Source organism: Gouania willdenowi, chromosome 8 (genome assembly GCF_900634775.1).
Source record: "Gouania willdenowi chromosome 8, fGouWil2.1, whole genome shotgun sequence".
NCBI lineage: Eukaryota > Metazoa > Chordata > Actinopteri > Blenniiformes > Gobiesocidae > Gouania > Gouania willdenowi.
The window spans coordinates 13816122-13843141 of NC_041051.1; the positions used below are offsets into that span (position 1 = coordinate 13816122).

Genomic DNA, 27020 nt, shown 5'->3' on the forward strand with positions numbered 1-27020 from the left:
ACAAGAACATAGCCAGATATTTTATTTCTTTATGTACATTTGCTGGTTTCACAGTCAATTCTATACTCTCTAATCTGCAGGATGCGCAAAAAGACAAAAAATAAAATAAAAGTGCTCTGGAACAATATGGCTTCTTATGCTTTTTAAAATAGTCTACATTTGTGGTTCTGGGTCCCCCTACTGGCTGGGGGATGAAACAACTCTTTCCAATGTTTTTATATTTTCATTTCCACCTAAACAACCCTGGTGTTGTGCATTTGGGGATTAAAAACACATTTACACTCCATACACTCTGTAGCAAAGCTTTTAGACTCTTTCGGAGAAGTAAAATTACAGTGACTGCAACCCATTAATAGCACCATTACTTTAATTTACATAGATATACAGCAAATCAGCAGAAGCCTCACAACATCAACTTTGTTATTTTCTGGTGTTCACACAATCTGCAGAGCCACCTACAAAACACTGGTGACTTTCACTGAAGCGTTGCATGAAGGTCCTTTTTTTTTTAAAATTACTTTCTTTTTCTTTTTATAGCGAGGCTTGGCTTATTCAGCGCGTTTCCAGCTGTTCTTGTGTTTCAGATTCATAATTCATCCACAAATGGTGTATTAATGAGATGTCCACAGGATGCCATTGTCTTCTTACCATCCACAAATTGTTTTGCAGCCTGTAAAAAAAAAAAAAAAAAACACAGACGGAGAAAAACTTTGTTTATAGCTTAATTTTCTGAAAGGCATGGCATGATTATAAATTAAATGCAAAATAAAAAAAATAATTTAAAGTTAGAGATTAAAGGCAGCTATAAATTACAAAAAGAATCACTGTAATCTTAATATTACCAGTACTTAATGTTATAAAACTAATATACAGTAGCTTTTAGAAGGAAAAAAATTCATATTTACAATATTGCCTTTATTAGTTTCACTGTTACCATTGATTATCATATTGAATGATCTTCAGTAAATTAATTTTTTGAAAAACAATTATTCTGAGCCAGGACTTGGTTTTTTTGGTTTGTAAACTAACGGCGTTTCGCAGCAGGGTTCCAGATTCAAGACTTTTAGGAGTTTTTATTGCCATTCGAAATTAAGTTTAAGACCAACTTCACAGTTAATACTATTGAGAGGGAAAAAATGCCACATTAATTACATAAGGTTAGGTAAGAAAATTCTCAGTGTCTAGTGCAGATGTGCAACTGGACCCCAGAGAAACCCACAAAAATACACAAAATTACAGTAAAATACAAAAATTTACCAGCTAAAACAATCAAAATCACTCTAAAAAACACAAAATGAAAATAAAAAGTCAGAAATCTATTAAACAACAAAAAATAAAAACCATTAAGAAAAATCTTCGTTAGATAGGCAATTTTTGTCAAATTTACATTTCCACATGTTGAAAGTCCCGCTGCACACGCCACTGTTGTGTAGTTGGTTCTGCTGTCGTGATTGTACAATGTTACGGTAAATTATTAGAAAAAAAATGTAAAAACAAATTTTATTATTTATTTTGAAATGTGAGACTAATTACAAACATAAAACCATACTTGCGTGTTAAAATTTAAGACTTTCGAAACAGTGATTTAAGATATTTTAATGACAATTAATGGCTTATTTTTAGATTCATGAATTTAATGCCTTTTAAGACTTTTTAAAGATCTGCAGGAACCCTGTGTAGTATGTTACACTTATGTTATTGTGACAACAAATGTCAAGGTATTCATATTTGTAAACATAAAAAAGAAAAAAGTTCTCCAACATTAATGTTTAATGGTTTTAATTTTATTAATAAATAAAATGAGGGCATTCACATGTTGAAAGTGCTCACCTTAACCACGTCTGCCTGGGTGATTGCATCTACACCCTGGAGGACGGACTCAGGGGCCTGGTACGCTGCAGTGGAGAGAGCCTGAGCACCGATCTCCTCCATCAGGCTTTCTGAGGTCTCTAATGACATCAGGTACTCTGCTTTCACCTGGTTCCTTTAAACAACACAGTCAAGCACAACTAAATACTGGTGCAGTAGTAATCAATCAATGTGACATTAGAGATCATCAAGTGTGCCATACTAAACTGTTTAATCATCTCACCAGGGAAATTACAATTACCTCGACTGACTTTTTTTCTAATTAAAATGACTATTATTTCCCCCTGAAAGTCAATTACAATTACATTACCAATGACAATGATAAAATTCAATTACAATTAATCACAATTACTGAGCCTTTAGTAAAACAGCCCATAAAATGCAACCTACCTCTTGTGTTATCATCTCTTATGATAACAGGTCAGTTTTGACCCATGTCTTAAATCAGCTGTAAAATACACACACAAAATTATTTATCATCTAATTTATTTCTTTTGTTCTGTTTTTGTCTGTTTTGTATTGTAAAAAAAAATGCAGTGTACTTTTGATGACAGCTGTCTGTGGAATTTACATTTTGTTTGTTAATTAATGCAACAAAGTATTAAAAAATAATCACAAGTTGTTTCTCATCTCTTGGTTACCTTGTTAGGCTTCCTTATCCATGAAAACATTGGTTTTAATGTTTTTGGTTTGGGCGTCTGAGCCTTTTTTGGTCAGTTTACCACTAGATTTTATTTTTTTTTAATGCTATATTGATCCTTAAGAGAAGTGACAGGTAAACCTGATAGGAAACATATTTTAATGATTATTAACTACGTATGTGTAAGCTACAGAACTATAACATGGTTCCCCAGTTTTGCATTTAAATTATAATTGACAGCTTTTATAGAATTTTTATGCCAATTACAATTACAAAGTAAATTATTTGAACTCAATTACATTTCAATTATAAATGCAACAGCGACACATTTTTCCAGTTACAATTACAAGTATGTTATAATTCTAATTGATCATCAATTACACAATTACATTTATAATTGACCCAAATTCCGACTTTGGTTTTGAGCAACAAATGTACATATACAGTAATTGTAATTGAACTTTTGAGAATTGAGAATGTACCGTTAATTTACTTTCAGGGGAAAATAAATGTGAGCTGTTCATCTGAGTGAATATAGAGAATAGAATTTAACACTTTTTTTTTTTTTGACGCTATGCTGTGGCTGAAAAATTAAAAAGGATACATTGTTTTTTACATAATATACAGTATATGACAGTTAGTGAACTCACTTTGCTCGTGTGATGTCAGCCTCTGAGACACTGCCCTCTGCCACAGCCCTCACCTGAGTGACAGCAGCTTTGATCACCTGCACAAAGAAACACAAAGGTGACTCTATAGAAAGATACGCTGAATAAAGCGACACGTAGAGGGAACAGGTAATCACCTCTCCTGCTGAGTCAGCGTGTGCGATGGTGTAGACACCAAACAGGCCAGAGTCAGAATAAGAGGAATTAAAGGCAGTGGCCTGAAAAACACAGGTGAGACGGCCATCAGGCATGGTTAATATGCAATTAGTGAAGATAAGTATTGTTCATAAGAACATAATTTTTCTAAGTTTAGCAAACCAAGAAAAGTCATAGTAAGAGATGTGCATTAAAGCTGCACTACCTGAATCTAGAACCATGACAGAGGGGCATGGCTGAACTCGAACCGTAAATCCCGCCCCCCCCACTCTGATAATCCCTCCCAGTCTCTTCCTCTGGAAGTGCGCGAAGTCGCACAAGAGCGCTGAACGTGCACACGCATAGGTTGACAATCTGAAGTTGCATCCAAGCATCTCTTTCTTTTCTTCCTTTGATTTGATCTTTTTGGGTTTTTTAGCAGAATATGCAGTAACAATAAGCGCAGTGATCTTTCCTAGTGGGCGTTTTCAGCAACCATGCTTTACTGAAAACAAGTTTGCACCGTGCACGCGCTTCACTATATATCGTGGCAGCCAATGAGGAGGCTCCTTCGTGGGCTCTGCTCACCCCACCTTTCTCTAAATCCTGTGATTGGAGCTGGAGAGGTTTTGTCTTCTGGGGTTTTAATAATTAAAATGCTTAATTATAAGGCACAGACAGCACGCAGAAGTATGATTTTTTCAGAAATGATTACTTTTACGATATACTATATGATGCTAATAAGTATCTTTTTTTTAAATTAAATAAAATATTTTGGGTACCCCAGCTTTAATAGAATATGTCTGACATATGGCTGAGCAATATGGACCAAAACCCATATCTTAATATTTATCCCTAAAATGCCAATATATGACATTAATCTTGATATTTTTTAACTTAAAAATGTACCAAAAAGACAATTCTGGGTTATATTTGCTGATGCAAAATGCCACACAGGTATATTTACTAAAACAGCTGTACAATAAGTTTTACATAAGTCTTTTCTCCTCTAAGGGACAGCATGTGTGAGTGAGTTCTGTAGTGCAGCTTGTTTAGGGAAAGGACTGGGTGAGGACGCACTCACTAATCCATCCAACTGTGCTTTTTGTTCTGTTCTAAAAGTAGTGAAAGCAGTTACTCTTAAAACGAGTATTAATACAAAATAACCAATAAAATAAAAATATATAGTTATAGGAAATATTGTAATTTTCTGCATCACCATATTAGAAATCTCAATATATTACCCAGCCCTAGTCTGACATCGTAATTTAAAGGAAAAAGTTTCTGAATGTAGTTCCTCTGCATCAGAAAAAAATGAAGAATAAGTCTGAAATCACTATAGTGCAACACAACGAGTAGCAGACAGGAACAGCTGTACGATAAGGGTTGAACTGCACTAAATAAACCTTCTTGTCCTGCTTACACAACATCATCCTTCAGTCTCTGGTGCTTACATCAAATGGCTGTGTGGTAGCTTTGGCAATACCCTGGCTTAGCTTGCTGGTGCTGCTTGTGCCCCTTTTCACATGAGGGCCAGCACCCAGAATCCTTTGCAGCACGCTAAAAGCATTAGCCTCAGCACTTCCCGTCATTGCGGCCTCACTGACGACAAGCGAGTGGACCAGGTCGTCACTGTTCTGCAGTCGCATCTCACCTGCAAACAAACACGTCCGTCTGAGTGTAAAAGAAATTATTCATCGACAAAGAGTGAAAAGAAGCTTTTACCTCCACGGTACACAGCTTTAGCTCCAGGAGCTCCAGGGCCACTGCGGACACTGAGGAGACCCTCTCCCACCTGCCTCAAGATGGAGTGATTTACACCTGAAGGACAGAAAAAAAGATTCATCATGCAGCACAGGGAGCAACAGCTGCATCTTATTACATTCAATTATCGCTGTGGTTTAACCAGGGTTGGGGTCAAATATAATTGTAATTGCCTATTTGATAATTTTAAAAATCTGTTGCTGTTGTAATCATAATTGGATTGTAATTGAGTTCAGATAACTGACTTTATGAAAATTATGTAAAAATTGTCAATAATAATGTAACTAAACTCAAAGTGGAACCATGATACAGTTCTATGTCTTACACATACGTACCGGTAGTTAACAATTATTAAAATATGTTTCATATCAACTTTTCCCACAACCTGTCACTTCTCTTGAGGATCATTTTACCATTTAGAAAAAATATATTAATCTCGGGCAGAGATGGGCAACTCTATCACAGCGAGGGCCACAAAAATGTGATTGTATCTGATCTAAGGACCACATGATCAACAATTACGTTAAAATAATGACCAATCAGAGCATTAATACAGGGGGAAAAATGGTTTTGTGTTTTTTTTGTTATTGTCTTAATTCGTGGTTTTAATGTTATCTCAGTCATTTTCTGTGAATCAATATTACAAATTTGTAAATAAAAAGAGAATCAATAATAAAAATGCTGAAATATAAAGAGAATCAATGATGAAAAAATATACAAATGTAGTATATTCTTTTTCCATTCTGTTTTTGCTTTTTCCATTTTGCTTTATCTGCTTTGCTATTGCTTTTTCTGTTTTTTCCATTTGCGTTTTGACATTGCTTTTACTTCATGACTCAAGCAGTTGGTAAAAGCAATGTCAAAGTAATGACTTTCGGTCCAGGCTGACTAGTTAATACCTGTTCACACGATTCCTGCTTGCAGTCGCTATGCATTAGCAGGCTCAGGGAGTAACGGATTACAAGTAACAGTGTTACGCAATCAGTATACAAAAAACATGTAACTGTAATCTGTGACAGTATATTAAAAAACGTGTAATCAGATTACGCACACTGTGTGTTGATGCACTGATGCATATTCTGCTTGCTTTTAAAATGTAATCCCTCGAAATAATCCCCGTTTTTATAAAAAAAATAAAATAAAAAAAAAGCAACCTGTAATCTGACTACACGTTTTTTAATATACTACTTTTGTATACTGATTACGTAACACTGTTACTTGTAATCCGTTACTCCCCGAGCCTGCTAATACATAGCGACTGCAAGCACGTATCGTGTGAACAGGTATCAACTAATCAGTCTGGACCGAAAGACCCGCCCACAGTCATTACTTTGACATTGCTTTTACTGACCACTTGAGTCATGAAGTAAAAGCAATGTCAAAACGCAAATGGAAAAAACAAAAAACAAAACAGAAAAAGCAATGACAAAATGGAAAAAGAATATACTACATTTGTATATTTTTTCATTATTGATTCTCTTTATATTTCCACATGCATTTCCTTTTAATTTCGGCACTCCTGTGATTCCATAGAGGAGTAGCAATTTTAACTAGTGTACACAAGAAGAAGAACAAAGTGAGTGGTGTTTTAATCAGGTAGTCCGGCCTAAAAATTAGATGACAGATAATATTTTTAGTGTATTTTACAGCTGATTTAGGACATCAGAAATGATAAAAGAATGCGAACACAAGACGAAGGTTACGTTTTATGAGCTTATGTATTAAAGGCTCAGTAATTTTGATTAATTGTAATTGAACTTTAGTAACTGAGAATGTAATTGACTTTCAGGGGGAAAATTGGAAAAAAAAATGCCATTCAGCATATTCGTAATAGAGTTGGATAATTCAAGATGTAACTGTAGTTGAAAAATATAATTGATCCCAACCCTGTGTTTAAATAACAAAATAAAAATCAGCACCAACAACGAGAAGAAACACGTGTATTAAAAGTCAAAGGTATCTGAAAGGAAAGCAGAGGAAGAGCTGTGATGAAGCCACGTAGACTCACCGAGTCCAACAAGAGCCATTCTGCTGGTGGTGAAATTGTCCTCAACAAACATCTGAAGCTGCAGAAGGGAAAACAAAGGAATGTAAGAGTCAAATAAAGTGTGATATCAAAGGAAGTCAGGAAGAATGTAATTATAAGGCATTATAATCCTTACAATTACATTTAAATATGATTCATTACATGAAAAAACACAGAACAAAACTACATCTCTACCTGCTGAGAGGAGATATGGCCAACCATGTAGTCTGGGCAGTACAGAGAGTTGGAAAGCGCATTTTTGTACGCTGCTTCATGCAACTTTTCAATCACAGCTGTGGGAAAACACAACAAGACTGGATGAAGAATGGTTCAAATGTCCATCAATTGGTAAAGGGGCTCCATTGAAAACATGGCTGATGTTAGAAAATAATTAACTTATTTAGAATTAAGCATTTCATTAGTGTTGAATAAATAAAATATTCATTATCCAAAAAAGGAGCAATTTTAACAATGTTTGCTACACTGCTGACCCAGAGTCTGCATTCTGCTTTTAAATGGCCTTAACCTCAACGTCATTTTATAGAGAAACACACAACCTTTATTTTCAAACATTGATGGCGACGGCACTCATTTAGGTAAAAGACAAATTTATTGCCTTGGGAAAATCACTACAAATGCTTTTCAAGACCGTGTAAAGCAAATTCAGCCATTTTCTTCTAAACACATTAAATAGGTCATAAATGTATTCCTTAAAACATGTAAAAACCCATTTAACCATTTATAATGTAAGCTAGGCTTCACAAAATGTGTTTCAAATTTCTGTGTTCAAGATTTAATGGGTGGGTCAGAAATCATAGCTGCGTTATGTAACGGAGCCATCGTTAGCATGAACCCGGCCCTGCTGCTGAAGCACACCAAACTTCCGCGGCCTCCAGCGGGTGCAATTCAGCCCCTAGCTAAAAACAAACCACATATTTGGACTCAGGGGAATAAAACGCGTTCGCTGGTGCCACATTTTTTATTACATGAGCACTTTTTTTGCACCACAATTGTGTGTTTTGCCTCTAGCGGGCGCAGTTCTGACTGTACCCAGAAGAGATGCACATATTCAGACTCGGGTGGAGCAGACCTTTCCGCTGATGCCTCGTTTGGCCCGATCCGAGCACTTTTGGAAAACCAATGGGAGAAGCACTATGGATGTGGGAGCCACTTTTACGCTGCTCTCTCCCATAGACACAGTACAGGAGGCGGCGCCCTTCCCGCATGTGGGCGTGGTTCCAGCACTTCTAACAGACCCGCCCCCAGCGTCCCAGAGCAGAGAGAAGTGCTTGTTTTTCCATGATTCTGAGACCTAATTTTATATACTTAGCGTTTATTTTTCATCTTTCAAATTAGGCTCAGTGGTCAATGACACACGTTTCTGTGGTGTGACAAACTCATAACACACATTTATTTCTGCTTTACACTGACTTTAACCACTCTCAGGGAGAATACCAACAAACACTGACTCCCATTGAGAAGATAATGAAAAATGTGAATGTGAGAGAGGAAGAGATGAACAGATGCAATTATCTGAACTGCTTACATATAGACTAAACAGCAGTGTTTTCCTCTAGCAAAACAGGCACTTATTATTATTGGATTGTTTGCTCCTACTTCAGGGTTTCTGCTGAAGTGAGCCAGTCATATTTTTTTTTTTTTAAAGGATTTTTTGGGCTCTAGTGGCCTTTATATGACAGTTGCTTGATAGGAAAGGGATCAGAGAGAGCAGGGAATGACACGCAGCAAAGGGTCCCAGGCCGGGAATCGAACCTGGACCGGCTGCAGGTGAGGAACTACAGCCTCTGTACATGGGGCGGGCACTCAACCCACTGAGCTACACAACACCCCGAGCCAGTCATATTTAATGCTTTTTAATTCCATTTTAAAGAATAAAATAAAATGTAATGTCATGACAGTGAACAAGAAAAATTACACAGGGTTTTTTATGTTGTAAAACATTCATTTTATATGAAAACTGCAGCTACAAATATATCATCTTTAACATATCAGAACCTCTGGAGCTGGGAGAAAACTTATATTACACAGGACAATGACCACGAGTTCCCCTTTAAAGCATGTGCCTTATTTGGTAAAGTGAATTAGCTCATTTTTAAAGTGTGGGGAAGAGTCCGAATTTTAACATGTAGCTAGTTTTTGTCTAAATTAATTCAGAAATGTTTTCATTGGACGCGTATTGTATTCCACGATTTCTAACCATTTTTGCTGGAATTTACATTTCCCTATTTTCCTTCTATTCCTCCACCTAGTCCAGCCTGTTGGCCACATTCAGTGTTACGGCAATTGTACCCGACGAGCCAAAAATAACTATCAAAATGGTTTCACATGTTTACGTAAATGTACACACCTGATGAATCACAGTTTATATTCATAGATTAAATGTTTTTCCTGCAAACAACAGAAAAAGTTTACTCCCTTAACCCTAACTGCTCATGTTGTACGTCGCTTTGGATAAAAGCGTCTGCTGAATGTAAAAATGTAATAAAAACCATTATTAATTGATTTAAGGCCTTAAAGCTTTTTAATGTACTTACATATCTGAGGACACTGCTCAGCCAAAGCCTTGTCAACTTTCACTCTGGACGTCAGCTCATCAACCTCCCACGGCCGGAACTCCTGCGCAGTGGTCACGTTGACGAGAAAGTCCAATAGTGAGTCTCTGGAAAACGCACGAGATGATGAGAACACATAGAGGCTGGAGTGACCAAACAGATGATCTATAGATGAACATAGGAATAAGTCTCACTTACACGTCGTTCCTCAAACACTCTGCACTGAAGACCATGGTCTCTCTAGATGAGGTCACACTGCATCAAAACAAAAACAAATGCTTCATCATGGTGTACAATGTTTTCACAACAGGACAACGACTCTAAGTGTGCATGTGTGCGTGTGTGTGCATGCGTGTGTGCCCACTCGTTACCTCAGGCTGCCGCCCATTGACTCCACACTGCGACACAGCTTGAACGCAGACACACCTTTTGTCGTCTATGAAAGCAAAACAGATGAGCAGATGTGCTGAGTCATTGGAAGGAAACTTTATTTTTAACTTTATTTTATTAGTATACCCAGGGCCCTATAATCTCCACGTTAACACAATAGTGGGCAGAATCACGAAATCGACCACTGAAAACGGAATCCACAGTTGAACGTGGAAATCAACAGAAAGTGGATGAAACGCCGTTAGGGGAAATGTTTCAAGGGACCACTCATAAGGTGCACTGTTTTTGTCTCACCATTATGGTCTGCAATGATGTCATCAGGACAATTTAAATGAAGTTCATCAAAACGTAATCAATAAACCTGCTCAGATTCAGTACATCATTGATCCCTGAGGGGGAAACTGGGTGACATTAACGCTGCTCTTATACATCTTTATATGACATAAATCATTAAAAAGGAGGAGTCAAAATAATCCATGTCAGTACAGTACTTTTAATTGTATCTTACTCATTATTTTTCAATTTATTTTTTTACATATCATACTTAAAATCCTTTAATTTTCTCAAAAATCGACAGTGCGCCTTATAATCAGGTGCGCCTTATGTATGAAATTAACTACTGTGCTTCAACATACTGAACTGAAAAAGTGAGTGTATTCTGTATTTTATGTGTTAAACCTGAACAATGTTGAGTTATTGTTAATGAGTTGAATAAATTTTATTTCGCTTAATGCATCTTAATAATAATAATAATAATAATAATAACAACAACAACAAACCGGTGCACCTTATAGTCCGGTACGCCTTATGTGTGAAAATAGACCCAGTCAGACCCATTCATTGATAGTGCGCCTTATAATCCGGTGCGCCTTATAGTCCGAAAAATACGGTACATTTTTGTTTATTTATGGTTTTCTTTTTTATTAGTATTTATTTTGTATCCTCACAGGAGTTAAAAACTACTATTTTCTGAAGAAATGTATTAATATTTCTAAAAAAAAAAACCCCCAGAATTAAAAAAAAAATCAAAAATGAATGAGGAAAACAGAATTTGGAGAAAAAAATTAAACGAAATTTGGAAAAAAAATAAAAATGATATTATAGGGCCCATTTAATGCCAGCTTCACTATAAGACATCACTCCTTCACACTCAAGCATAAGTTACCAGATTGGCTGCCAGACGCAACACATGAGAAACTCCCTGGCTCTCCAAACCCTCGTAGCGACTTCCGGCTTTTACGAACACGCCGACACTGGACATCGGGGAGTAGTTCTCCAGCGATGCGATAACCAGACCGTTGGGGAGCTTAGACACCTGAACCAGCACAGAACAAAGGAACAAGACTTTAGACGTCAAACTATAAATTGAAAACAGGACTAAGTCATGTCATTTTTCAGTGTCTTTATTGAGACCAGCTCTTACCTGCACATTCTGAGGAGTGATGGGTGCAGCAGCAGTGGACGTTTTTTGCAGCGCTAGAGGTTCAGTCAGAGCATCAGTCCTCCTGGCTGCAGCGTAGCAGCGTTTCTATGAAAACAGCGACAGTAATATTTAGCATAGTTTTACTGCCTTTGGATTCCAAACACGTGAAAGTAAATGTCACACACGTGACGTACGTAACATCAACACAGCAAGATCAGCTCTGATCCAAATCACGATTCTCTAAACCCAGGAGGTTTTTGGTGAACGGTGAATTCAAGTTTAAGAAGAAGAACAATAAACATGACCCCCTAAATGATACTGTTGTTGCTGTTCGGATTGTTCTGTAGTTTTTATTTGTGCGATACAACTGTATAATTGTGTGACATTACAGAGCTGTTCTAAACCCTTTGATAATTGCTGTGAAAAATAAAAATAGTTGGGATTTTTTTTGGGTTTTTTTTAAAATTGAACATTACTGTCAGATATTCAGATTAGGGCTGGGCAATTTTGAATCAATTTTGAATTTTTTTTTTTCAAATGCACTTAAATAGCTACATATTTTATAACATATAACATTACAAAAATTAATAAACTCTCCCCTTAGCATCTCAGCATAGTGCAAATAAAAAATTAAACATGCCTGTGGCACACATATAGCCAAAGGGTAAACAAATGTAAACAAAGAGGGGGCTGGCTCACATCGCGCTAAGGAAACCCACAAGGACAGAATGCGAAAAAAGTCCAAAAAAAAACTGTGTTGGAAAAATAAAAAAATAATAATTTTAAAATATTTTAAAAAATAAATAAAATTTAAACTTGAATTTGCAAAATAAAAATCGTTTTTTTTCCACAAATTTGAAAAAAATCAATTTTTTTGCCCAGCCCTAATTCAGATTGGTGATATTTTTTATTTTTAATAAACACAACAGTGGCAAATTCCTAATGTAAAATATTATTTGAAAAGGAGGTTTGGGAAACGTAAAAAACAAACTTATTGCATGGTTTCTGTGTGAGTATTATATTGCATTGAATGTTTTCAAAATGTTAATAAAGTGCTATTGTTTTAGTTAGGAGGTGTAGAAAAAATGAAAGGGGTACGATTAGTTCAGTTTATACTTCCTACTCCTTTTCCTTCGTGTAAACTGAGATGCAAGACACAGTTTTGTTGTTTTTTCTTGATGTTAAATAATTTTATTTTAGTTTTTAAGTTGTCATTTATATGATTGAAATAAAATCAATGAAATCAAATATCAAAAGTTTACTTAACATGCCACAGTTCACGTGAAATAACTAACGTCTGTGTTTTCCAAACAGACTTCAGACATTGTATCGTATTGTACACAGCAAATATATAAACATATGCTATTATAGTACTCTGTATATGTAACTGCTTTTAGATTTGCTTAGCATCCCAGCTTGGACCCGAGTTAGGTTGAGGTTATTATTGGAGTTTTAAACTACCATTTTATTTTGTTTACCAAGTTGTTTTGTCTAAACTACGCAGCAATGGTGTAACGTCAAATGCATTCATAATATAAGCAATATACGACTTTGTTTGCCTAATACTGTATTTATACAATATTGTCATCAGGTTTTCTGATTTGATCAATAAATTCCTCACGTAAAGCAATTTCTATTTCACATAGTAATTCCAGACACTGTCCGTTTTGCTTATTTTGAATTAGGGGTGTCCAGATCCAATATTGATATCGGTCCGATATCAGCCAGAAAACGAATATTGTTTTTTTATCGGCCTGCATCTAAAATCTCTGATATATATATTAAATGTATTCAATTGTAGAATACTGTAGATATTATGTTGAAAATTAAAATGTACGTAACCAATTGGTTAATAATAAATGGGTCAGTTTTTCTCATCCCTACTGTTATTGACTATTGTTCTCTGTTTGTATAACATTACTTGATCAAGCCTTTTCTAACATTACACACTACAAAATAAGTCATAAACGTATGTATGATTTGTGCTGAGGTCGTATTGTATCGATATCGGCCATCAGTCAAGGCTGCAATATCGGTATCTTTATCGGAAGTGAAAAAATTGCATCAGGACATCTCTCTTTTGAATGGAAAACTTGACTCTACATTAGACCTGGGCAATATATCCAGATTCAAGATATATTGAGTTTCCATTTTGAGGATATAAAATACTCATTTTAGGATTCACTGCTTTTGCTACTTCTTAGAACTTCTGTTTATTACTAAGTGTGCCTGTGTGGCATTTTGCATCAACAAATTTAATCCACAATGGTCTTTCTGGGAAAAATATTGACATTTATATTGTATATCGCCTTATATAGAACAAACACTGAGATAAGCATTTTGGTCCGTATTGCCCAGCTCTACTTTACATAGTATCCAGTTTGTCCACACACTGAGCAGCCTAGAACAGTGTCCTGAAATGACCCGCTCTGATACATAACACCCCGGCCACACACAGCCAGTCATCAAAGGCCACGGTTACTTTATTTTTTAGTGAACCAAGCTATGAAGCACACAGTTGTCTGCTGACTGTCACTGTAATAGAGACGGTCATTAATCAAACACACCTAGTTCACAATAAAGTAGTGAATGACCTTCAGGTTCCACCCAGTAGAGCGTTATGTACACACATACAGACAAACTTAACCATTCACTTCTTTATCTAGTGGCTATAAAAGGGTATGTAGACATTATGATGAGACGTCAGCCATTGACTCAGCTGTTATACTGTTTAAATCTGCCTGTAGTGAGAAAAAACCTGCATTAGCTGCATATTAGCCGGTTTGTCCTGCAGTGAGCTAACAGCTAACCATAGCTTCACATTTAGCCGCCATGTTAAAGAACAAACGAGCAGCACAGACACAAACAACAGACACAGACCACAGACTCACAGAGAAACAGCTCAGAGAGCGGACTCCTCTCATGTTTCTGATCCTCTCCTTCAGATGAACTGAAGCACAGTGATGGCGGCAGACTGACGTCCTTCCCACAATGCAACGCGCGTCGAGCACGACAACGTGCTTCCTTGTGTTGCCAGGTTGGGCAAAAACACATTTTTTTTAAGTAATTTTTGAACGATTTCATATCTGAAAATACAATCTAAAAAATAATAAAGCAAATAATTTGTTAAACATGATTGAAGAATTTACACTGACAGGAAAAAACATAGCCCTCTTTAAATCTGTATTCTACTGTACCTTTGATGTATTCCCTTTAAAAGACCCCATGTATGTATGTTTTTTATTTTACATTTTTCTTCATGTATTTATGTTTGTTATTTTTTCTCTCGCTTTATTTTGCTCCTCTGTGTAGAGATTGAACTTGTGGGTTTGACTTTAGTATTCTATTCTAACTTCTGTTATTTCGAACTTTGTATGGCATGCAAGTGCCTTGTTATATGTATTTCGTAACCAAGTTCTATTTAATTAAGACAAATACTATGTATTAATTTGAGGAAAATTTAAGGATTTTGTAAGAATCTTGTGGGAACAGTTTAACATTGAAAATGCAATATAGTATACACACGAGGAAAACTGTGAGCCCCTGGGTATATTCAGTATCATTTACAAAATGTCATTTTTACTTTCTCCTGCAGGCCAAAATGGATGCTCCAAAGGACCAGATTTGGACCCCCGGGCCATGAGTTTGATGGGCATCTGAGTTGAGCATAGTCACTTGAGATGGGACAATACACAATACGAGACAATATTGACCAAAAGTTTAAAAAAAGAAAAAGACCACCATGCGATTAATTTATTAACTCTGAGCATACTTATATATTTTATGGGTATAACCTTTTTAAATGAAATAAAATCTAACAAACATTAGTTTCCCATCTATTTATAGTGCATATAAAATAACACAAAAACAGACTGACAATTCATTCCAATCCTGTTTAAAAATAAAATCGTCAATTTTCAAAAAAAAAAAAAAAAAAAAAAAGTCTGTGCATTAACTTTGCATAACATGCTTCATCATCAAACTAGAACAAGAACACAGCCTAGAAATGGACATGTTGTTTTCCAACAATATTAGCATGTCTAAATGTTCTTAAGACATTGACGATGTCTCCTGCTGTTGAAAAGAAGCTTGGGACATATGCAGCAAGGATGGAAAGGTATACTCAATATCATGATACCATTATTATATATGTTGAGATGTTTTAATATTCCAATATCTGTTTTTGTTTGATACTAACTTGCCTTTTGGCATCATTGTAGTTACTGAAAACTTTAAATTTCCCACAGGATTAATAAAGTATATATCGCTATCTCGTGACACAATATATAATCCAAGACCAAGTGGCCACCGTGTTTCCTGGGTGATCCAGCTTTCTTTCTTTTTTTTTTTTAACTCCTGACTGCTCGACAAGGACTTACTAAAATTAAACCTTGATTATTCTATAAAATCTCTTGATTAGGCTAGCAATTAAAATTCACTACAGGTATCCTGTCATTTACACGTTTGAGTTAATCTTTAATTTGGCTGACTAACCTTAACCCGAGGGAAACGCTATCACTCTGAGAAAAGTTATTTCCGTAGCAAAATCATGTCAAGCTTTAGGATGTACATTCACCTTTTTTGCAGAAAGAACTGAAGAACCTAAACCGTAAAGAATTAAACTTCTTTATTACAAGCCAATGCAGCTAAAATTGCAATGTACACGATACAAAAATATGCTTAACATAACACAGGAAGTAAAGACAACTTACAATTGCAAGATGGCTAACAGATTTTCACAGGTTTCCTTCGAAAATGTTAGGCCAACAGGATGCTTTCACACAAATGTTTTCCTTTAGATTCGTTTGCTTTTGTTTTTTTTTTTAATCTCTCATTGTTAATAAACCTTGAATAAATAGCTACATCACAGGACAATACAAAAATACACTACATTGGCAAGGAACGTCTTCAGTCGAGGGTGCCAGAAAGAAAAACAAGCTCACACCTCAGTGTCACCTGTTCAGATGTGGTTCACAGTTGCCAGTAATGCTTACACAGGCATTACATACAACAGGCTTTTTTCAGTCTGCTGGCTTCCACAGTTCTGAGCTTTTAAGTGCACCATAAGTTAATGGGAGTAACTGTTGTACCACATGAACATGGATTTCAAACGTCACGTGTGGTCTCACAAATGTTTATGTAGAGGTCCTTCCTCAGCTGGAGAGAGACACAGCTGAGCCAGCTGCGACTGGTGGGCATCTCCCCAACGATTTCCCACGTGTCCGTGTCATCACAGTACCTCTCAATAGTGTCATGATATCTGCATGTAAAAGATGAAAAGCATTAAGTTACTTTGTCATCAAAAATACCCCACAACTACTGTTATTTATCTTTAAAATAAAATCATTCTTAAGCAATGTCCGTACTTATTTTTTTCTATAGAATCAGGTTTACATGCGTTTTTGGTCATCTCACTTTATTGATCAACATTTTATTCCTAATATTAATTGGAAGTGCATTTTTATCCAATTTTATTTTCCAGGAAGTTTTTGTGCATTGAGAATTTCTTCGTTGCGTAAGCCCCGCCTGGCTGAGTCTTTGAAAATTGTAGAACTTAACATTCAATTTTCAGTCAACTGCAGGAATATAAAGCCATCTTTCATTTTAAACGATATACAGTAGAGGTGTAAGGATACACCCAACCAATGATTTTAATCCCACGTTTTTATTTTAAAGAAATTCAAATCAAAGATTGGGACGTAATGATGCACTTAACTCCTTTAAATTTCATATTTTGAAGAAAAAAATAAACAGATAATCAAAATACAAATTCTCATATTAGTTTGATTTAAATAAAAGAGTATTTTCTTCTTATAACCTCATTACAATCTTTTTAACTCTTAAACCAAAATAAACTGCACTTTTTTTTTTTTATTTGTCACCATGTAAAGAAATGTTTTTTTTAAAACAGAATAAAAATATAAGAATTGTAGAACTGTTTCAAATCATAAATGCAGTATAGAAAAAAAACAGTTTGTGTGTGTGTGTGTGTGTGAGTCGCGTGTGCGTGTCACTCTGTGCTGACGGTTCTGGTTTAATTACGATCGTTACACTACGGGCTCGGGCTGTGTTCAGACGTTGCACGGTAAATCAGGTGATCCGTTTCTATTAGCGTGAGACAGAGGCACATGGATGCCGACTCGCCTCCATATGCGCACAAACGGACGTGAATAATGTCTGGTTGAAACGGGCTTGGGCTTAAAGAGACATTGGCTACATTCCGGTCAGACAAGTTAGGGCCGGGTCATCTTTTTCTGGCCCAATTAAAGCTCTTCGTCAGCCCCTATTGTTTAAGCAGAGGTTCAATGCACAAACTGTGCTGTATCAATTTGAATCCGGATTGTTTGCATAGATTGTCAGCCAAATTAGGATATATCCTTACATCCCTAATATACAGTATATTTAAACTTTCTCCGTAGTCTTGTGTGCTCACCTGTCCCAGCCTTCCTCTCCTCCCAACACGTAGATCTTTCCATCTACTACAGCAGCTCCAGGTCGGTAGCGTCGCTCCTTCATGGGAGCACACATGGTCCACTGGTTTGTTTTAGGATTGTAACATTCCACTTTGTCTGTATTCTCAATTGAAGCATGCCATCCCCCTAAAAATAAATAAATGAAAATAAGTCAGTAGGTGTCTCTTTCATTCATAACCAATGACAGTTAAGATTGGGAGTTACCAATGACGTAGAGCTTTCCTTTAAGCGTGCAAGCAGCAGAACCAGAGCGAGCAATCTGCATAGGAGCAATTTCAGTCCAGACGCAAGTTTTCGGGTTGTACACTTGTGCAAGGTCTGTGCCGTCCCCGTCCTCTAATACGGCACCACCTACAGGAAACAAAACACATCTGCAAATTTACTACCTCTCCGTCAGGAATGCCAGATTTACTGCATGTATGCAGAGGTGAAAGTCACAGATTACAAGTACTGTAATTGAGTTGCTTTTATGGGTACTTGTACAGTATATTTCTAAATCAGTACGTTTCCTTATGTACGTTTTAAAATAAGTAAAGTAATTCATTACATTTCTACAATTAACTGTTACCGAGTAAATTATTATTTGTGTTTTAAAAAGATCAACATCACAGCCGACCAATCAGATTAAATATCGTGCACCATGCCAAAACTTTGAATGCTGGGTATTAGAAGAAGAATTAGCTACTGCTGCTTATGTGGACTACAGTGAACGGTATAGGAGAAAACACCATGAGAGAGAGGCTGATGATGGTGAAAATCCCTGGTCGCATCTTTCTGACATATTTGCATTTGAACATAGGAAAGGTGACAGTATCATAATGCAATGTAAACATTGCCTACCCAAGCAAATAGATGTTGCCGCATTCAGGACTTCTGCATCAAACATGTAAAGGTAAGAAACACTCACAGCTAATGTTGAGCAACAAATATATAGACTCGCTCCCAGGATTACAACAGTGTTGGACACAAGAACGTTTAAGTTGTTGTGTTGTTGAAATAACACAAGTTGTGTTTCTTAGTTTAAACAGATGAATGTAAAATTGCTGTATTCCAGGCAACCAGACTCTGTTAGAAGAACGTTAATTTTGCTTGCATTGCTCGTCAACTGCTGCCTCGTCACTTTTCATTAGCTAAAACCTTAATTGAGAATGTTTCTAACAGTTAATTTAAAAAAAAAGAAATAAAAAAAAAAAAAAAGAATTGTACATTTTGACAAAGTTATATACAGATGTCTGTGGAAAATAAATCAAGCTCCAATTGTTTTAAAGTTTAAACATGAGATGTTTACTGTATGCAATGAAACCGTGGCAAGACTTACCAAAAACAAACATGGGGGGTGAAAGTAACTAGTACATTTTACTTTGAGTACTATTTAATTGAGCTACTTTTTACTTGTACCTGATTGTAAAAGTAAGGCATACATAAAATACTCAAGTAACAGTTCTTCTACTTGAGGACAATATATCAGTACTTGTTACACCTCTGCCAGTCAGTTGATGGATTTAAAACTAAGGAGGACAAACGTGCTTGTGTGTGAATATCTTAAGCCCTACCGGTAACATACAGCAGACCGTTCAGGGCTACCACAGCAGGACTAGTAACAGCCATTTTTACTGATGCTGTAAACTGCCAGGAGTTGGTGCGAGGGTTGAAGCACTCCACGGTGTCGAGCCGAGAGCGTCCCTCCCAACCTCCCACTGCATAAACAAAGCCATCCAGCATCACGAGGCCTAAGAAGAGAAAACTCAGTGAGCAGAAACAAACCCTCCCCCCAAACACTTCATTGTTTAGCCCCTACTTTAAAAGGAAATTAGCTTGTGCTCTGTACAAAACTCCACAATAAAAAAAACGGGGCCAGCATATTGACAGTCTTACCCAACTCAGACCGAGCTACATTCATGGGGGCCATCTCCATCCAAGAGTTGAAGCAAGGGTTGTAACACCACATCTCTCTGCTGGCTGAGCCATCAGGAAACTCCCCTCCTGCCAAATAAAGGGTTGAATCTGCAGCAGAAGAGGGAAATGTTGGACAAATTAAAGATCTTGGCACATATCTGATGTAAACGTGCTTGGAACCGTTCCCCTTTATTAGGACTGAGTCTCACCTGACACGACCAGCCCATGTTTGCTCACAGCAAAGGGAAGAGATGCCAGATTCCTCCACTGATTGGTCACAGGATCAAAGCTTTCCACACTGCGCAGCACCACCTTGTCGTCCTCTCCTCCGACTGTCACTATCACATCAGCTGTCCCTGTTACCATAGCAACAAAAGGAAATGAGCCATTGACTTAATGGTTGAAAACAAAGTATTTTGTATGGAACCTGGTTTTACTTAAAAGGTTTCTCTACTACGACAGGACTATTCAAATTAACGACTGCCTTTTTTTTTTTCAAACATGAGTTTCCCTTGCAGGGAATGAAAAACAAAACAAATAAGCGAGTGATATTGATATAGATGTACTCTACCCAGGGAACTGCGAGGCCTGGCTCTGGGACAGTACAGCTCTCCTCTACGGTCCTTCAGCAGCAGGTAGTCCTTGGCCTCAGAGATGAGCCTCTGACAGGCCTGGTTCTCCTTCACCACATCCAGAGACTCGATAACGTCATGGAGGTAGTAAGGACTGATGAGAGGAAGGCGGATGTGCTCGAGGACCTTCAAGGAAGAAAGTGCTGCTTTAACTCTCTATTACATTATCTTTGTCTCTTTAATTTCTTGCAGGAATATCGACTCTTTTAATCCACCAGGTATAGATTAATAATATATACAATACATTAAACTTTGGCTACAAACATTTGAGAACAGTTACAGTGCTCCTTTTGAACTTAAACAACTTGATACAAAACTAATTCAGACATAAAACAAATAATTCTTCAGTAAAAAAAGAACATATTAACCAAAAGTACAGCTGCACTTGTTATGTATTTAAACGGAAAAGCTTTAATTAATTGCCTTTTTTTTTTAACATTTCTATAAATGGGACTTCAGAGACGCCGTCCCCTGGTTGTTACATGTCACGTCATCAGCCGTGTGTGTGAACGTGTGAAAGAGCAAACTTAAAAAACATAAATAAATAAAAAGAAAGAGTAAACTAAAGACAACGATTAGTACCAGTCCAACTCCCATAATTGATTACTTGTTATGAGGACATAAACTGGCGACGAGGTGTGTGTGTGTTGTTTTCAGAAGAAAAGTCCGTGCAAGAAGGAACTTTTGCGCAAGTGTACAGAACCCGGAAGCGAGTAGCGTAGCAACAGAGACGCTACAAACACAGCACCGAGGACAGCAAACAACTATATGGTGGAAGAAGCTCCACTTGGTGCTAGCATTAACACAATACACAGGACCTGGAGGAGTTTATCGTTACGTATTTGTGACGTAAGAGGAACCGATAAGCAGAATTGAAATACAAGCAAATCAATGATTCCTAGGAATTGGATTACTGGGAACCGGTTCTCACAAAGAACCGGTTTTCAATTCCCATCCCTAATTAACAGTTTAAACAACAGGAGTTACAAGTAAGAGATTCTCTAAAAAGTGGCTTAATACCCTGTAGTTATCAAATCTTAATCCCATCACACATTCTAAACAGTATTTCCAGTAGTCCAAAAAGGATGGAGAAGTTATAATCCAAGTGCAAAAAAAAAGGCAGACAAAACCCTGCAAACAGCTATAAAGATTCAGTAAGTAACAAGTGTCCTTGTACCTGTCCGTGCCCAGAGGGAAACAGGCTCATGAAGCAGCTGTGAGCCATGATTTATGGAAGCCTTTTAAAACCAACAGCTGCTGAGTGGAGGTCTTTTTCACACAGCACACTAAACTTTCAACTCTGTGTCTAGTAAAGGATGATTTGGATTACACGCCTGCAGCTCTAAACATACAAAATTGTGAAGCTAATTAGATGATCCCAGTGTTTTACTGTAAATTAATCTGACCTTTTCAAAATTCTGCTTCCGAGAAGGACATTTATTCAACCACAGCAACGCAGCCTCGAAAACCATCTCTTCTTTGGATACGTTAAGAAGGTCACTGTCCAGGATTTCTGTCAGTTTGTCCACACAGAGAGACAAAAACTCATCCTGGGAAGGAAAAAAGGTATGGATACACAGATTTTAGTGAAATATCATCAGAGACAGATCACATTTCTAATTTTGTTGAGGCCAAAACATTTTACAGATGCAGAATTCAGACTGGCCACACTGGCTGCTCACTTGGGAGAGTGGGTAATCTGTGCTAATCCCTTTTCACACATGAAACCCACGACAGTGCCAAGTTCAATTATCTTAAAGAGGCACAGAGGACATGCGAGGAGGAGTCGCATTCATGGCAGCGCAGCCTTAAAAGTGGCAGAAATGAGATGAGGGGGGTGTTAGGGTAATTCAGTTTAAAAAGTAGGAACAATTAGTTTAAACTGGCAAATAATGGGGCATGACAAAGCGTGGCAGTGCTTAAAATGGCAAAAAATAAGAATGAAATACGGTGAAAAGAGCGAAAAAAGTGACAATAATGGGTCAACATTGTGACATTAGGTGGGAAAAGCAGTGGAAAGGGTTTATAAGCGTCAAAAATGTTTTTAAAAAATGTGCAGAAAAGGCCTTACATTTTGATAAAGTGGCAGAAATGGGAGTAATGTAGCAAAAATACATTAAAAGGAACAAAAACTATGGCAAGAAAAAGTGATGAAAATAGGTTAAAATATGACAAGTTTGGTGTAGTTGCAGAAAAAATGGGCTCAAATTGCTGCCAAAATATTCTTAGTTTCTTGAAAGCATCTGGCGACCTGACCCCAAGGTTGAGAATCGCTGCTCTAGTAAACGACACCTACTTTTCCTGACTGATAGTAGGGGTCAAATCTAGCACCCAAAAATAAAATACAGTAATTCAATTCTTCATTGGTTTGAACCAATGATAATTAAACAATGAATGATAAAAGAACTGCTGGAAATGTCACAATGGCTTTTAAAGCTGTTGGAGATGAACATTTTGTATCAGCCAGAGAGCGTAACGTTGTTGCAATTTGTTCCCAGTATTCCCTGTGATATCACCTCACTCAGAGACATTCCACTTCGTCCGGATTCTGATTTTTAAATGTCAGCCATTGTGTTGTGGCACCTTCCATTCAGTGAAAACACCAGAAATGAGTTGGGAAGTCACCTTGGCAGAGTTTTTTGGAGACAAAGACATGAAATCATACTAAGAATAAAGTTAAAAAAACAAAAAAAAAAAAAAAAACACTTCGATGCAGCCGTCTACGGGACTCCACATCCCACAATGCAATGCGCAAAACTTCAATAATATCAATACACGGAGTGTTTATGGTGGAGATGGAAAGTAATTTTTGAGCAGCAATTTTCCTTTTTTTGTTTTAGCAAATTCATCTATGAGGCCAACACTATGGATTTATCTGATAAAAAAAAATGTCTCCAGCAGCTTTTTTATTTCTGCCAATAAGTTATAAACCAACAAGGACCAAAAAAAATAGGGAAAAAAAGTCACAACCCGATGATCAATCTCAATATTGTAGCACAAAATGTTTAGTGTCTCACCTGCTGACAAACCGTGCTGAAGTGGTCAAGAATGTAATCCATACTACGTCTCTCAAGCAATTTACATGAATGGGCTTCTGCGAAGCAGTGGATTCCCACACAGTTCATCTCATCCATCTGACGCTCCATGAAACGACAGCAGGCCTCACGCACGGCCATCACGTCCAACAGATTAGCAGCTGCCAGCAGCGCCTGCACCACATAGAATGAAAGACTGAGCGTGCAGCTGCTGGAGGACGTGCACACAGAGGATGAACTTCTGTCTGGGACTTCACCTGCACATTGGCTTTGGAGATGTAAACTTCTGATGTGTAGGCATAGCTCACCAGCATACCAACCATTTGTGGTTCAACCCCGTTTATGGCTACACGTTCCTGCTTGGACTCGATCAGGTCTGTGGAAAACATCGCCTAAAAACACAATGAAGACGTCAACACAGACAAACAGGACCCAAATCTGTTTAGTAAAGCACATTTACAAATGTTTAGGTTTAAACCAGGTCACGAAGTGTTGTTGAACTACCATAGTCCTTAATGCATTTTAACTTGGAAGTTGATTGCACTTAAACATAATAAGAACTTTTATAGCTGCATGTGGTCATTTTTTTTTTTAAGAACTTAACAGAATAAAACTCAGTTATAGAAGTAAAAGTTTAACTTTTGACACTTGGTTTTGATATTAGTAGTTTGAGTTACCATTTATTTGTTTAAAGCAAATTTAAAAATAAACTGTATTTGATTCCAATTTTTACTTGAATTTTCTAATTACTAACATCACAATATTAGGCCTGAACAATATATAGAGATTCACGATACTGTATACAATTTCAAATATCTTAATTTTATGGATTTATTTTGTATTAAAATACTCGTTTTAGGAGTCGCTGCTTTCACAACAGCATAAAAAGCACAGTTAGATGATCACTGAGTGCATCCTAATAACCCAGACCTTCTCCTAAATAAGCGACACCACAGAACTCACACACACATGCTGTCCCTTAGAGGAGAAAAGGTCAGAAGTGGCACATATTGTGCAGCTGTTTGTTAATAAACGTGCCTGTGTGTGTGTGGCATTTTGCATTAGCAAATTTAACCCTTTCTGGTCAGACTTTGAGTTAAAAAAAAAAAAAAAAGAAAAAAAAAAAAAAGAGATTTATATCATATATCACCATTTTGAATGAAAATATTGTGATATGAGTTGTGGTCCATATCGGCCAGCCCTACGCGATGTATATCATTGTTTAATATCGGGATGTATCGTATTGTGACATGCAAATCGTGAATCGTATCGTCAGATTCAGGGCAATGCACGCCCCTACTAGGAACCACACAAAAATTAAAAAGTGGGCATCATTTTTGGACTACTGTACATGATGCTTTTTAATGCTAGAAATACCACATAGTATAGTTTGAATGTGTTTTAGTTACAACTCCAGCTTTGGATGCATTGATGCATAATTCATCAATGTTTTTAATAGATTTTGAGAGCCAACAGTGAACGTTGGAGAGTGATGGCAGAGGTGAAAGTATTCATGTTACTGTAACTGAGTTGCTTTTATGGGTACATGTACTTTTGAGTATATTTCTAAATCAATAATTAGCTACATTTTTACCAAAGTTACTAAGTAAAAAAATTTTTTCTTTAAAATGAACATACATTATGACATTACAAAAAAATTAAATGCTCTGACAACAAATGCATCACATCACAGATTAAACATAATGCACGGCTCCAAAACAGCATTGAATGATAAAGCCTTTTCTAACATTCCATACTACAAAAAAGGTAATTAATGTATATATGATTCATGCCGATATCGTATCGGATCAATATCAGCCGATATGCAAGGCAGCAATATCGGTATTGGATCGGAAGTGAAAAAGTTGTATTGGGACATCCCTAGTATTTTATGTATGACTTACTTGTACTTGAGTAGAATAAAGTGCTGTCCCGATCTGATATTGATATCGGTCTGATATCAGGCAGAAAACGAATATCGGATTTTTAATCGAACTACATCTAAAATCTCCGATAAAAGCACTCAGATAAGTTTTTGTCTCCGCCCTCAGTTTTTCCCACTATATACTGACAATAAAAAATAACTGAAGTCAACTTGAATTGCTGACTATTGTTCTCTGAGTAACATCACTTGATCAAGCCTTTTATAACATTCCACACTACAAAGTGTGTATGATTTGTGCTGATATCGTTTCGATATTGGTCAATACTCAAAGCTGCAATATAGATATCGTATCAGAAGTGGAAAAAGTTCTATCGGGACATCCCTAGTGGGATATATCAGTACTCTCTACACCTCTGACTGATGGTGTGATCTGGAGCCCATAGTCAGAGAGCCTGGAGTACCTGGAAGTAGGAGCTGAAGGAGGCCAGCACTATGCGGTGACAGGGGAACTCCTGACCCCCACAGCACAGCGTCACGTCGCAGAAGGCGTTGTTGAGCCTCAGGCTGTTCAGGCCTCGTAGAACGGTACCAGGGTGGCGGTTCTCCAGGAACATGTAGTCCTCGCTGCTCAGAGCGGCTGGGGGAGTGGTGGGGCTGGGGTTGACCGTCACCGTACGCTCGTCTTCCAGCGCGGGGAAGTTGGCGTTAATTGAAGCTAGCAACGCGGACCTTGCGACGTGTATTTCAGCATCCATTTCCAGCAAAGCTGAGAGAGAAAACAACAAAACACACCCACACGTTTCAGACTTAAATGATTGAGTAAAAAGTGAGCAGTTGTTTTGAGCTTCAGGAGGCTACAGTCACAGACTGAGCCTCTAATGAGGCTTAGCGGAGACACACAGACGGGTCTCCGGGTGAGCTCCACCTCAGCACCACCACACCGACCGAAGGTCCGGGTACAGTGACACAAACACAGAGGGGAAAACAACCAAAGCCACACATTACCTGAAAACCATAGTCGTGACGAGCTCTCCAGCTTACAGTTGTGCCTGCCTCAGCCCTAGATCAACGGTTTTCGCCAAGAGGTCGGGGTTGCCAGGTACAAGGCATGGTTTCCCGCAATTTAAGCTCGTCTATAAACTGCATCCGCGATAAATAAATGCAGGCGGCAAAACGGTGAACAAATGAAGTAGCTTTAACTCACGAGCATTTCTAAGATAATCAAGAAAGTTAAACAAATAAATAAAAATAAAAACAGGGGGGGCAGCTCTGTAATGCAAAGGTTGTTGTTGTTGTTGTTGTTGTTGTTGTTGTTGTTGTTGTTGTTGTTGTTGTCAACAACACACATTACATAGCCGATACGTGATTTGCATTGGAAAAGAAAGCTGCTGCACGATAATGAATGTTATGTAATGATGCAATATTGAAGTAAAACAGTAAGAGCTTTTGAAAACATTCAAATAATAAAAATTAAAAATAGCATGATTCTCGTCACACTTTTTTTCCCCTCCTAATTTATGTGTTTGTTTATTTATTCATTTGGTTGTTTGTTTTACCCATGCCTGCATATGCCGTCATAGAATAAATAAAGATAAACTTAATTTGACTTGT

At 37.2% G+C, this 27020-nt stretch overlaps 2 protein-coding genes and 1 long non-coding RNA gene across 3 annotated transcripts; 1 reads left to right on the top strand and 2 right to left on the bottom strand.

The window, feature by feature from the left end:
- On the bottom strand, window positions 1–14500 carry uqcrc2a (ubiquinol-cytochrome c reductase core protein 2a). Its single transcript, XM_028455059.1, has 14 exons — window positions 14380–14500; window positions 11489–11593; window positions 11231–11380; window positions 10047–10111; window positions 9874–9930; window positions 9658–9782; window positions 7298–7395; window positions 7085–7142; window positions 5038–5133; window positions 4767–4966; window positions 3315–3395; window positions 3160–3236; window positions 1831–1984; window positions 1–670 (listed from the first exon to the last, which is right to left on the bottom strand). Exons 1-14 carry the CDS (start codon window positions 14410–14412, stop codon window positions 587–589), a joined length of 1383 nt encoding a protein of 460 aa, XP_028310860.1. The 5' UTR covers window positions 14413–14500; the 3' UTR covers window positions 1–586.
- On the top strand, window positions 4308–26650 carry LOC114468271 (uncharacterized). Its single transcript, XR_003674626.1, has 3 exons — window positions 4308–4433; window positions 24131–24141; window positions 26640–26650. It is a non-coding gene; the product is annotated as an uncharacterized LOC114468271 (long non-coding RNA).
- LOC114468269 (kelch-like protein 20) lies at window positions 16101–26549 on the bottom strand. Its single transcript, XM_028455058.1, has 12 exons — window positions 26415–26549; window positions 25871–26175; window positions 23782–23916; window positions 23507–23698; window positions 21896–22039; window positions 20429–20615; window positions 20067–20213; window positions 19837–19965; window positions 19515–19691; window positions 18166–18312; window positions 17922–18087; window positions 16101–16748 (listed from the first exon to the last, which is right to left on the bottom strand). Exons 2-12 carry the CDS (start codon window positions 26162–26164, stop codon window positions 16595–16597), a joined length of 1872 nt encoding a protein of 623 aa, XP_028310859.1. The 5' UTR covers window positions 26165–26175; window positions 26415–26549; the 3' UTR covers window positions 16101–16594.
- Window positions 26651–27020: the final 370 nt, after the last annotated feature.

Coding starts and splice junctions, on each gene's coding strand:
- uqcrc2a (XM_028455059.1), bottom strand. CDS start 14,412: ATGAGAGGAGTCCGCTCTCTGAGCTGTTTCTCT. Junction 9,783..9,873: donor GAGTGTTTGAGGAACGACGT/GTAAGTGAGACT, acceptor TGCGTTTTCCAG/AGACTCACTATTGGACTTTC. Junction 3,237..3,314: donor ACGCTGACTCAGCAGGAGAG/GTGATTACCTGT, acceptor TTCTTTGTGCAG/GTGATCAAAGCTGCTGTCAC.
- LOC114468269 (XM_028455058.1), bottom strand. CDS start 26,164: ATGGATGCTGAAATACACGTCGCAAGGTCCGCGTTGCTAGCTTCAATT. Junction 23,917..25,870: donor CCTTCAGCTCCTACTTCCAG/GTACTCCAGGCT, acceptor TTGTGTTTTTAG/GCGATGTTTTCCACAGACCT. Junction 19,966..20,066: donor ACATGGGCTGGTCGTGTCAG/GTGAGACTCAGT, acceptor CTTCTGCTGCAG/ATTCAACCCTTTATTTGGCA.